Consider the following 12,273-nt stretch of genomic DNA (forward strand, 5'->3'; position numbering starts at 1 on the left):
TTTTGTGGGAAAAATAAGATTTTTTTATTTTCGCGGCTCTGCGTTGTAAACTGCAGTGAAACACTTGGGGGTTCAAAGTTCTCACAACACATCTAGATAAGTTCCTTGGGGGGTCTAGTTTCCAATATGGGGTCACTTGTGGGGGGTTTCTACTGTTTGGGTACATCAGAGGCTCTGAAAATGCAACGTGATGCCTGCAGACCAATCCATCTAAGTCTGTATTCCAAATGGCGCTCCTTCCCTTCCGAGCTCTGCCATGCGCCCAAACAGTGCTTCCCCCCCACATATGGGGTATCAGCGTACTCAGGACAAATTGGACAACAACTTTCGCGGTCCAATTTATCCTGTTACCCTTGTAAAAATACAAAACTGGGGACTAAAAAATCATTTTTGTGAAAAAAAAAAAGAATTTTTATTTTCATGGCTCTGCGTTATAAACTGTAGTGAAACACTTGGGGGCTCAAAGCTCTCAAAACACATCTAGATAAGTTCCTTAGGGGGTCTACTTTCCAAAATGGTGTCACTTGTGGGTGGTTTCAATGTTTAGGCACATCAGGGGCTCTCCAAACGCAACAAGGCGTCCCATCTCAATTCCAGTCAATTTTGCATTGAAAAGTCAAATGGTGCTCCTTCCCTTCCGAGCTCTGCCATGCGCCCAAACAATGGTTTACACCCACATATGGGGTATCAATGTACTCAGGACAAATTGCACAACAACTTTTGTCATCTAATTTCTTCTCTTACCCTTGGGAAAATAAAAAATTGGGGGCAAGAAGATCATTTTTGTGAAAAAATATGATTTTTTATTTTTACGGCTCTGCATTATAAACTTCTATGAAGCACTTGGTGGGTTAAAGTGCTCACCACACATCTAGATAAGTTTCTTAAGGGGTCTACTTTCCAAAATGGTGTCACTTGTGGGGGGTTTCAATGTTTAGGCACATCAGGGGCTCTCCAAACGCAACATGGCGTCCCATCTCAATTCCAGTCAATTTTGCATTGAAAAGTCAAATGGCGCTCCTTTCCTTCCGAGCTCTGCCATGCGCCCAAACAGTGGTTTATCCCCACATATGGGGTATCAATGTACTCAGGACAAATTGTACAACAACTTTTGGGGTCCATTTTCTCCTGATACCCTTGGTAAAATAAAACAAATTGGAGCTGAAATAAATTTTGTGTGAAAAAAAGTTAAATGTTCATTTTTATTTAAACATTCCAAAAATTCCTGTAAAACACCTGAAGGGTTAATAAACTTCTTGAATGTGGTTTTGAGCACCTTGAGGGTTGCAATTTTTAGAATGGTGTCACACTTGGGTATTTTCTATCATATAGACCCCTCAAAATGACTTCAAATGAGATGTGGTCCCTAAAAAAAATGGTGTTGTAAAAATGAGAAATTGCTGGTCAACTTTTAACCCTTATAACTCCCTAATAAAAAAAAATTTTGATTCCAAAATTGTGCTGATGTAAAGTAGACATGTGGGAAATGTTACTTATTAAGTATTTTGCATGACATATCTCTGTGATTTAAGGGTATAAAAATTCAAAGTTGGAAAATTGCGAAATTTTCAAAATTTTTGCCAAATTTCCATTTTTTTCTCAAATAAAGCAAGTTATATCGAATAAATTTTACCACTAACATGAAGTACAATACATCACGAGAAAACAGTGTCAGAATCGCCAAGATCCGTTGAAGCGTTCCAGAGTTATAACCTCATAAAGGGACAGTGGTCAGAATTGTAAAAATTGGCCCGGTCATTAACGTGCAAACCACCCTCGGGGCTTAAGGGGTTAAGACCTCACAGCTCACAGTGCATGTCAGACCAAATGAGAATCATGAGGTCAAAGGAACTGGCCAAGGAGCTCAGAGACAGAATTGTGGCAAGGCACAGATCTGGCCAAGGTTACAAAAGAATTTTTGCAGTAGTCAAGGTTCCTAAGAGCACAGTGGCCTCCATAATCCTTAAATGGAAGAAGTATGAGACCACCAGAGGTATTCCTAGACCTGGCTGTCCAGCCAAACTGAGCTATCATGGGAGAAGAGCCTTGGTGAGAAAAGGTAAAGAAGAACTCCAAGATCACTGTGGCTGAGCTCCAGAGATGTAGTAGGGAGATGGGAGAAAGTTACACAAAGTCAACTATCACTGCAGTCCTCCACCAGTCGGGCCTTTATGGCAGAGTGGCCAGACAGAAGCCTCTGCTCAGTGCAAGACATATGCAAGCCCGCATACAGTTTTCTAAAAAACACATGAAGGACTCCCAGACTAAGAGAAATAAGATTCTTTGGTTTGATGAGACAAATATAGACCTTTTTGGTGATAATTCCAAGCGGTATGTGTGGAGAAAACCAGGCACTGCTCATCACCTGCCCAATACAATCCCAACAGTGAAACATGGTGGTGGCAGCATCATGCTATGGTGGTGTTTTCAGCTGCAGGGACAGGATGACTGGTTGCCATTGAAGGAAACATGAATGTGGCCAAGTACAGAGATATTCTGGATGAAAACCTCTTCTATAGTTCTCTGGACCTCAGCCTTGGCCAAAGGTTCACCTTCCAACAAGACAATGACCCTAAGCACACAGCTAAAATAACAAAGGAGTGGCTTCAGAACAACTCTGTGACTATTCTTGACAGGCCCAGCCAGAGCCCTGACCTAAACCCAACTGAACATCTCTGGAGAGACCTGAAAATGGCTGTCCACCAACGTTCACCATCCATCCTGACGGAACTGGAGAGGATCTGCAAGGAAAAATGGCAGAGGATCCCCAAATCCAGATGTGAAAAAGTTGTTGCTTTATTCCCAAGAAGACTAATGGCTGTACTAGCTCAAAAGGGAGCTTCTACTCAATACTGAGCAAACGGTCTGAATGCTTATGACCATGTGATATTTCAGTTTTTGTTTTTTAATAAATTTGCAAAAATTTCTACATTTGTTTTTTTCAGTCATGATGGGGTGCAGAGTGTACATTAATGATGGAAAAATGAACTTTTTGAATTTACCAAATGGTTGCAATGAAACAAAGAGTGAAAAATTTAAAGGGGTATGAATACACTCCGTACCCATTGTATCATTTTAGGGAACATATTACGTTTTGATCAGTTTTTCAAATGATAACCAAAAACACTTCTAGAATGTAATTTTTTTTTCTCATTCTGGCATTTACAGATCGGGTTAACTAATTTTTTATTTTGATAGACCAGACTTTTACAAATACAGCTATACCAGATATGTTTATTTATTTATTTCTTTATTTTTAATGAGGGAAAAAGTGGGTGAACTTTTATAGTTTTTTAATTTAAAAAAACCTTTTTTTTACTTGTATATATTGCAGTATATATTCAAAATCGCAGTCTCTTTTGAAACTTAGCATATAACTGATCTCCAGAGGATCAAGAGGCCAGTCATGGTACTGATTGTGGGATGCCAAAGTCAAACGGTACGTGTCAAATATACACAGCCAGGAGGTCACACTCTGAACCCACCACTGTTGGCACTTTGTCACAGTTGACACCGGAGAGGTCACACAAATCCAACCACTGCCACCAGTTGTCATGGGAACGTAACTCCGCTGCCTCCAATCGTCAAGAAAATTATGCAGTTGTATGACGAGTGATAGATGAGGCCGCAGCTGCTTCAGCTAGTAGGCTTGTAATTGGGGAACTAACAGGGAGAATATGGTATATACACCTCCGATTCAGATTCTTGAAATTTATGCATCCCCCCCATGTACAGTCACTGCCAGCTCCGCAATAACAAAAAATGAAGCACTACCTGCCACCATCAATCGTTTATACAGGCTGATTGGACATTCGTTACAGGTAGCGTATGGCTTTCTGAGGTGCGGTTTATAGAGCAAGAGGAACAGAGCTATTAAATTTTAAAGCATGCAAGATTTTATCTGCAGGTAAATAGCATTTCTGCACATGACAGTTTCTCTTTATGGTCTTTGATTTGCTCTGGTTGTAAGAAGATTCTCAAAGGGTTTAAAAAAAAATTGTGTTTCTGTGATGCATATTGCAAATGCAGCAGTATAATTATCTCTCTGCTAATACACACATGTTCTTCAGAAATAACATACTGGGTTTGTATACTCTGACCCTTTTTAAGTCATTTTTTATGTGTTGCAGCTCTTGCGCAGTCTTCCAGATGAACTACGAGCTGATATTGCCATGCACCTCAATAAGGAGCTTCTTCAAATGCCTCTGTTCTCCTTAGCAAGTCGTGGCTGCTTGCGCTCTCTGTCGCTAAATATTAGGACTTCATTCTGCACTCCAGGCGAATACCTCATCCGGCAGGGGGATGCTCTGGAAGCTCTGTACTGTGTATGCTCTGGATCAATGGAAGTCCTCAAGGATGGAGTTGTGTTGGCGATACTGGGTACGTAGAGACACTGTTGACAATAAGCACTCATAAAGCCCTTGAAGGGAACCTTGTACATGCAATCTGACCTGAAAACAGTATGATATACAGAAGAAGCTGAGCAGAATTGTTTATAAAAGATTGTAAAAAATAAAGACTGTGTATACATTTATTACATTCATTGAAATCCCTGGTATCTGTATGTATGAGTCCAGGGGGCGGTCCTACTAGAGACTGACAGCTATCTCTACATGCAAAGTCATATAGGAAAGACTGTCAATCACTGAGCAGCACCGTCCACTGGACCCATGTGCAAATAAACATCAGACATTTGAATGAAGAAAATACAAGCTTTACTAAAATTTTTCACACAAAAATATCAGCTCCTTCTTATCTGTATAACGTCCTGCCTGCAGACACGTAACATTTTCAACTTGACAGGTTCCCTTTAAACTCATTTTATTTCATCACAAAACAAACAACTTTGGCATAAATTAAGAGACCACCACATTAAAACCCTGTCATGGGCAGCCCAATCTCCAGACCTGAATCCCATTGAAAACCTCTGGAATGTAATCAAGAGGATGATGGATAGTCACAAGCCATCAAACAAAGAAGAACTGCTTACATTTTTGCGCCAGAATCAGTGTGAAAGACTGGTGGAAAGCATGCCAAGACGCATGAAAGCTGTGATTAAAAATCATGGTTATTCCACAAAATATTGATATCTGAACTCTTCCTGATTTAAAACATTAGTATTGTTGTTTCTAAATGATTAAATTTATGAACTTGTTTTCTTTGCATTATTTGAGGTCTGAAAGCGCTGGTTTTTTTAAAAAATTTTGACCACTTCTCCTTTTCAGAAAAAAAATACAACATTTATTGCTTGGAAATTCGGAGACATGTCAGTAGTTTATAGAATAAATGAAAAATTTACATTTTACTCAAAAATATACCTATAAAGAGAAAAATCAGACAAACTGAACATTTTGCAGTGGTCTCTTAAATTTTGCCAGAGCTGTACATTTAGAAGTCCTAAATAATTTTTGGTGGTAGTTAAAACATTTGGAAAAATTAGATGCAGATGGATATAACTATGCAATTGACTTCAGGGCACTTATTCACCGAATCCTGCTCTGCTACTTTCACATATTTAGAATGTTTTATAAGGCTATATTCCTATGATGAGCCTTTGGTGTGTTTTTGATTTTGCAGATTTTTCTGCACCTATTAAATAAATTAGGTTACTTGTGCAGTGCCCCAGGGTCCTGGTCGTTGCAGTAATGTAATTCTTCCACCAGGGGGAGTGATGTTACGTCTGAAAGCAATAAAGGAGATCACTTTACCAGGTATCACAAACCACACAACACACTTCACACTCCAGTCTGCCAGGGGGAGCTATGCTCCTATCTATTAGGGCACTCCTCACAATCAGGTAAAACTGGTGGGCTGGACAGGAAGTAGAGAGAAGCGAGCTGGGTTTGACCCTGGCAGCACCAGTCTGGTGGACACTGGCTGGGCTTCACCCAGTGAGCTGCTATCTGGGCTTCGCTCAGGTAGTGGGTCCCTGACAGGGGTGGGATCCTGTCAGAGGCCTAGACAGAAGGACATGGAGCTGCGCCTGCTTACCAATGCGGCAGCATCCTAAGAAAGAGACATTGAAGGGAATTGCGTTGCAGAGAGTGAGAAACGAGGTCATATCAGAAAGTAGAGGAAACCAGAAGGAGTTCTGCCCTGTAAAAGGCTGCCTCTTTTCTGAGGCGCAGAAGCCGGTAGCCGGAACACCAAGGGAATCATCGTCTCCAAGCCTGGCTCCAGGGACCGGCTTTATACCCAGGAGGCACGGTGGCAACTATGGGGGCCGGGGCGTGATAGAGTCCCTGTAAAAAGCCTCAGGCCATGAGTCATACGGGTTTGTCCCATCCTATCCATCAGGAGGACGGAGAGAGAAAGAGACATAACATCTAGAACATCTACAACAATTGTGTGGACCTTACCGAGACGCATGGCAGGGAGGTACTACAACACTCAGGTGCTAGAGGAAGGCTACTGATTTCCACCTGGATAGGGGGCCTCTGGATTTGCCTTCGGACTGGCTGGACTCTGCCTGCCTGTGATCTGGTGCTCTGGACTGAGGACACTGAAGCCTTCAGTAACGGTAAAGAGACTGCAACCTTGTATCCTCGTTCTTCACTGCGCCTTTCACCATCCACACACTGGGAAGCCCTGGGGACATACTTCACCTGTGGGAAGGCATACCATCTAGCTGCCATAACATCACCCCAGCAGACCCCTAAGCAGCGTCGGTCACCCTGACCGAATACCACAGGTGGCGTCACGAACATTACCCCTTTAAAGACCTTTCCCCATTTACAACAGATGACCCCTAGGACAACAGACCGGGTCAGCCACCGTGACATCCCCTTTGAGAACCAAAAGGCCCGGTACCGAGTACCCCATTGCCCTAACGGGGGCGCTCCACTTGCATTTTTTCATTACAATTTTTTTACATGCATTCTGATTACATTTTTGTTACAGTGTAGTGCAGCAGGGTTGGTGCAGTTCGATAGATAGGCAGGAACCACAGAAATGTACGACATAAACAGTGTCTTGTCATACAGGAGTGATATCCTCAGGATCACAGCCGGGTTTCCATATACACAGTCTGTGTTCACAACTAGTGATGGGCGAACACCCCGATGATCGAGCTCGGGGCCGGAGATGACGCGAACTTGCGTCCGAACCCCGAGCTTGGACTTTACATATATGGGATGGGGAGGGGGAGTGTAAAACTAAGAATAAAATCTATATATATAATTGTCTAAGGGGCACTTCCGTCTGTTTGTCTGTCTGTGTTTGTCACGGAAATCCCGCGTCCACAATTGGTCGCTGCCGCCAGGCTGTGACCAATCAGCGACGGGCACAGTCCGGCCATGAATTCGCACCTTCCTACTCTCTGTCAGTCCCCCCTCCAGTCAGCACTCACACAGGGTTAATGGCTGCGTTACACCGCGTTATGCCGTGGTGTAACGCAGTCCGTTAACGCTGCTATTAACCCTGTGTGACCAACTTTTACTATTGATGCTGCCTATGCAGCATCAATAGTAAAAAGATCTAATGTTAAAAATAATTAATAAAAAATCATTATATACTCACCTTCAGGCGCCTTTCCCGCTCCTCGCGATGCTCCGGGCCATGCATTGCGGTCTCGCGAGATGATGACGTAGCGGCCTTGCGAGACCACTACATCATCATCTCGCGAGACCGCAATGCATTCTTGGGACCGGAGCGTAGCGAGGAGCATCACTAAATGCCTCGCCTGGATCCAGGGGCCGCCGGAAGGTATGTAACTATTTTTATTTTAATTCTTTTTTTAACAGGGATATGGTGCCCACATTGCTATATACTAAGTGGGCTGGGCAATATACTATGTGGCTGTGCTATATACTACGTGGCTGTGTTATATACTACGTGGCCTGTGTTATATACTACATGGCCTGTGTTATATACTATGTGGGCTGTGCTATATACTACGTGGGCTGTGCTATACACTGTGTGGGTTGTGCTATACACTGCGTGGGTTGTGCTACATACTGCGTGGGCTGTGTTATACACTGCTTGGGCTGTGTTATACACTGCGTGGGTTGTTATACACTGTGTGGGCTGTGTTATACACTGCGTGGGCTATGCTATATACTACGTGGGCTGTTATACACTGCGTGGGCTGTGCTATATACTAAGTGGCTGTGTTATATACTATGTGGCTGTGTTATATACTGCGTGAGCTGTGCTATATACTATGTGGCTGTGTTATATACTACGTGGGCTGTGCTATATACTACATAGCTGTGTTATACACTATGTGGGATGTGTTATATACTACGTGGCCTGTGTTATACTACTTGGGCTGTGTTATATACTACGTGGGCTGTGCTATATACTGCGTGGGCTGTTATACACTGCGTGGGCTGTGTTATATTCTATGTGGGCTGTGTTATATACAATGTGGGCTGTGTTGTACACTGCGTGGGCTGTGCTATATACTACATGGGCTGTGCTATATACTACATGGGCTGTGCTATACACTGCGTGGGCTATGCTATATACTATGTGGGCTGTGCTATATACTATGTGGGCTGTGCTATATACTATGTGGGCTGTGCTATATACTATGTGGGCTGTGCTATATACTATGTGGGCTGTGCTATATACTACATGGCTGTGCTATATGCTACATGGCTGTTATATGCTACATGGGCTGTGTTATATGCTACTTGGCTGTGGTATATTTCTCTGCTGTATCTGTGCATCATTAATCATGGTATGTGTTAAAGAGGGGGCTCACTGAGACTCTTTCACCCGGGGCCCTCAAAAACCTGGAGCCGGCCCTGGCTTCACTGATTGTTCGCAGCCAGCCGGAAGTGACCAATCAGCGACAGGCACAGTCCGGCTGCGAATTGGCGCAGAATTTGAACGACGCTTCGCTAATTGGTCACGCCCAGCCGGCCGAATCCTGTGCATAAATTGCATTATTCTGAAAACTTCATAAACTACATACATATTCTAGAATACCCTATGCATTAGAATCGGGCCACCATCTAGTTAATAATAAACATTACAATTATACTTACCTGTCCAGCAATGCGTTCTCCCGTCCCACTGTCTCCCAGCCACATCTGCTTCCCGGGCTCCTCATTAACTTCCGGTGATATTCACTGCAGTTTCATTCTTTTACAGTCCCTGGACCCGAACTGGTCCCGAACTGTAACACGGGTTTAATATGGAAACCCGTGTTCGGGACCTTGTGACCAAACTCTAGGTGTTTGGTACGAGTCCAGAACTTTACAGTTAGGGTTCGCCCATCCCTATTAACAACCCGTTGCTTTGGACAATTGCACCCCCGTGTCTCTAGGGTGCGTTGGCCGCCTTGAGTTCCCTGGCTCTGTGTTAGCTCCACACAGACTTGGGTTGCACAGACACCCGCTCTGCAGCTTGCAGACTCAAAATTGACACACCCAAGGCAAAAACTGACAGATTTAAATGGAATCATGGCCATAGAGCCACTTCCAAAACCCGCAGTGGAGAGAGGGATTCGCCCCACTACCAAACTTGCAAATCCCTCTAAAAATAAAAGCCCTTAACGGGTTTTCCTAAAAATCTGACCGAGTCACTACCCAGTCCACTCTTTCTTTTATTTTGCCTTGTGACTCACAGGCATCCTGCTGTGAACACAGGGCACTCCAGCAGGTTTGTAAGACTCTTTCCGCATCCTGGGAGACACATATCGACCCTCACATATGATCCCCCTCACTGCCTCACAACGGTTTTTGACACTGTTTTTGGGACTAGTTGGTATGTTAAATTTAATTTAAGCTGCTTTGTTTTTGATACATCCTGGTACTTGGCTTTGGCAAAACTTTTGATACAGTCATGTGCAGATTAGGTACATGCGTTATTGATTTTTTACTGTAGAGGAAAATCAACGGATTTTCTGCATCTAATACAAGTCTACTTGTATCTGCACATAAAACTCAGCGTAACCGCAAGAGATATTGACATGTTGTGGGTTTGAAACACGCACCGCAGGTCCGTTTATATTGAGAAAAAAAAACATAAGGCATGAGATTCTATAAATCCCATCTACTTTGCAGAAACTGTAAGATGCTGCATGTTTGATGCAGCGCAAATACACCACGTCAGAAAATTCACCAAAAATGGAGCATAGCTGTCAGGCAAAGTGACACCCCTAATCACTTCAGCCTTACTATTTATATGTTCATGAAAACATTTGTATGCTTTAATTCCCTGCATTCTATTTAAGGTTTAGCCTTTGTGTTTTCACATATCTTTACACAGAATATTAGCACACCCAACCATCCTCAGGCAACTTCAGCTTGGAAGCAGCTCACTAGTTTATTTAGTACAATTTACGGTAATTAAAAAAACAGTCCACAAAAGATGTCAGAAAAGACGAGTGAATGCAAAAAAAAAGTAGCTTTCGCACAAAAGACACCGCTGCTTCCTGAAGTGTCTTCTGCCTGAAAACTTTAAAAGATATTGTGTGCGCGTACCCTGAAAGTGCCCATATCCTTTAGATAGTAGGTAGACCGTCCCATACACATTAGACTAAAGTTGTCTGAATCTGCCAATATCGACTAGTTCAGCCCATAGTCTAATGTGTATGGGACTCCTTGACTGATTATGTCGGGGGAAATCAGGAACCTGCATGTGTGATCAAGGACTGAAGAACCTTCTCTTTTCTAAATGATAAGCCTCCAGAAATGTCTGGCAGCAGCTCACTTATAGAGAACACAGGACTAGTGATGAGCGAGTATGCTCATTGCTCGGGTTTTCCAGAGCACGCTCGGGTGGTTTCCGAATGTTTGTAACTGCTCGAAGATTTCGTTTCCGTTGCCTCAGCTGCATGAATTACAGCTGATAGACAGCTTGAATACATGTAGGGATTCCCTAGCAACCAGGCAACCCCCATATGTACTCAGCCTGGCTAGCAGCTGTAAATCATGCAGCTGCGTCAACAAAAACTAAATCTCCGAGCAGTTACAAATACTCGGAGACCACCCGAGCGTGCTCGGGAAAACCCGAGCAACGAGTACACTCGCTCATAACAACAGAGGACCGCTCGGCAAACTGAGTGGTCCTCTATATGGGAGAGTTGGGCGAGATAGCTACCAGCTGAATGATCAGACAGCTGTCTATAATGTATGTGGGCATTAGTCAAACACTTGTTAGGCTGACAAATATGGCCTTATTCAAATGGCTGTATTAAGTGATGAGCGAGTGTACTCGTTGCTCGGGTGACCTCTGAGTATTTATGACTGCTCAGAGATTTAGTTTTCATGGCGGCAGCTGAATGATTTACAGCTACTAGCCTGCTTGATTACATGTGGGGATTCTCTAGCAACCAGGCAACCCCCACATATACTCAGGCTGGGTAGTAGCTGTAAATCATTCAGCTGCCGTGATGAAAACTAAATCTCCGAGCAGTCATAAATACTCGGAGGTCACCCGAGCGTGCTCGGGAAAACCCGAGCAACGAGTACATTCGCTCATCACTAGCTGTATTATCATTCCAGCACACTGAACCTATAATGATAAAGTATCATGTCTAATGAATTAAAGATTACAACATCTACATTGATAAATTACCAGAACCACTGGTTCGCACACGACTACATTAAAAGAACCATTATCAACTAATACATCACAAGAACCACCGTCAGTACCCAACTACATCACGAAAACCACCATCAGTACATAAATATGTCACCACTAGTGTTGAGCATTCCGATACCGCAAGTATCGGGTATCGGCCGATATTTGCGGTATCGGAATTCCGATACTGAATTCCGATACTTCCCGCGTATCGGATACCGGAATCGGAAGTTCCCAGAATTCAAATTGAACGCAGCAGCCAATGAGGAATGAATGAAAGTGTGGGCACATCCTGTTTAGCATGGTGGGCATGTAAGTACTGGCAAGGCTTGGATTGGCTGCTGAAATGATGTCACTCTGCACTATAAAAAAGCGCTGCCGCCATTTTGCGCTCACTCTGCTGTGATTTCAGTTAGGGACAGGACGCTGTGTTCTAACTGAGGGCCAGTTGAGCTAGCTAATTGCTTTATTTTCCTTTCCAAAGGCTAATTTAGCAAAACGCTGTGTGTTCTTCACTGTTCACCTTGCTCTTGCCTTGCAGCGCTGTTTTAACAGCGTTCTGCAAGGTCTCTGTGTGTGTGTGTGTGTGTGTGCAGCTCACTCTGTAGTCTGTGTGCAGCCATATACCCGGTTGTATTCAGCTCAGGGGGGGTTCACACTGCCTCACACAGTTGTTCTTTTTTGCTCTTAGTGCAGCCTGCTGCACATTTTTTCTCAAATTTCCTATTAGTGTTTTTC

At 43.4% G+C, this 12,273-nt stretch overlaps 1 protein-coding gene across 1 annotated transcript in view; it reads left to right on the forward strand.

The window, feature by feature from the left end:
- KCNH3 (potassium voltage-gated channel subfamily H member 3) overlaps positions 1–12,273 on the forward strand; it is a 140,453-nt gene that overhangs the window by 65,333 nt on the left and 62,847 nt on the right. Inside the window, exon 11 of the mRNA XM_069758366.1 lies at positions 4,131–4,380. Coding sequence (XP_069614467.1) covers positions 4,131–4,380 — 250 coding nt within the window. The remainder of the gene's footprint in view (positions 1–4,130; positions 4,381–12,273) is intronic.

Source organism: Ranitomeya imitator, chromosome 3 (genome assembly GCF_032444005.1).
Source record: "Ranitomeya imitator isolate aRanImi1 chromosome 3, aRanImi1.pri, whole genome shotgun sequence".
Taxonomy (NCBI): Eukaryota; Metazoa; Chordata; class Amphibia; order Anura; family Dendrobatidae; genus Ranitomeya; species Ranitomeya imitator.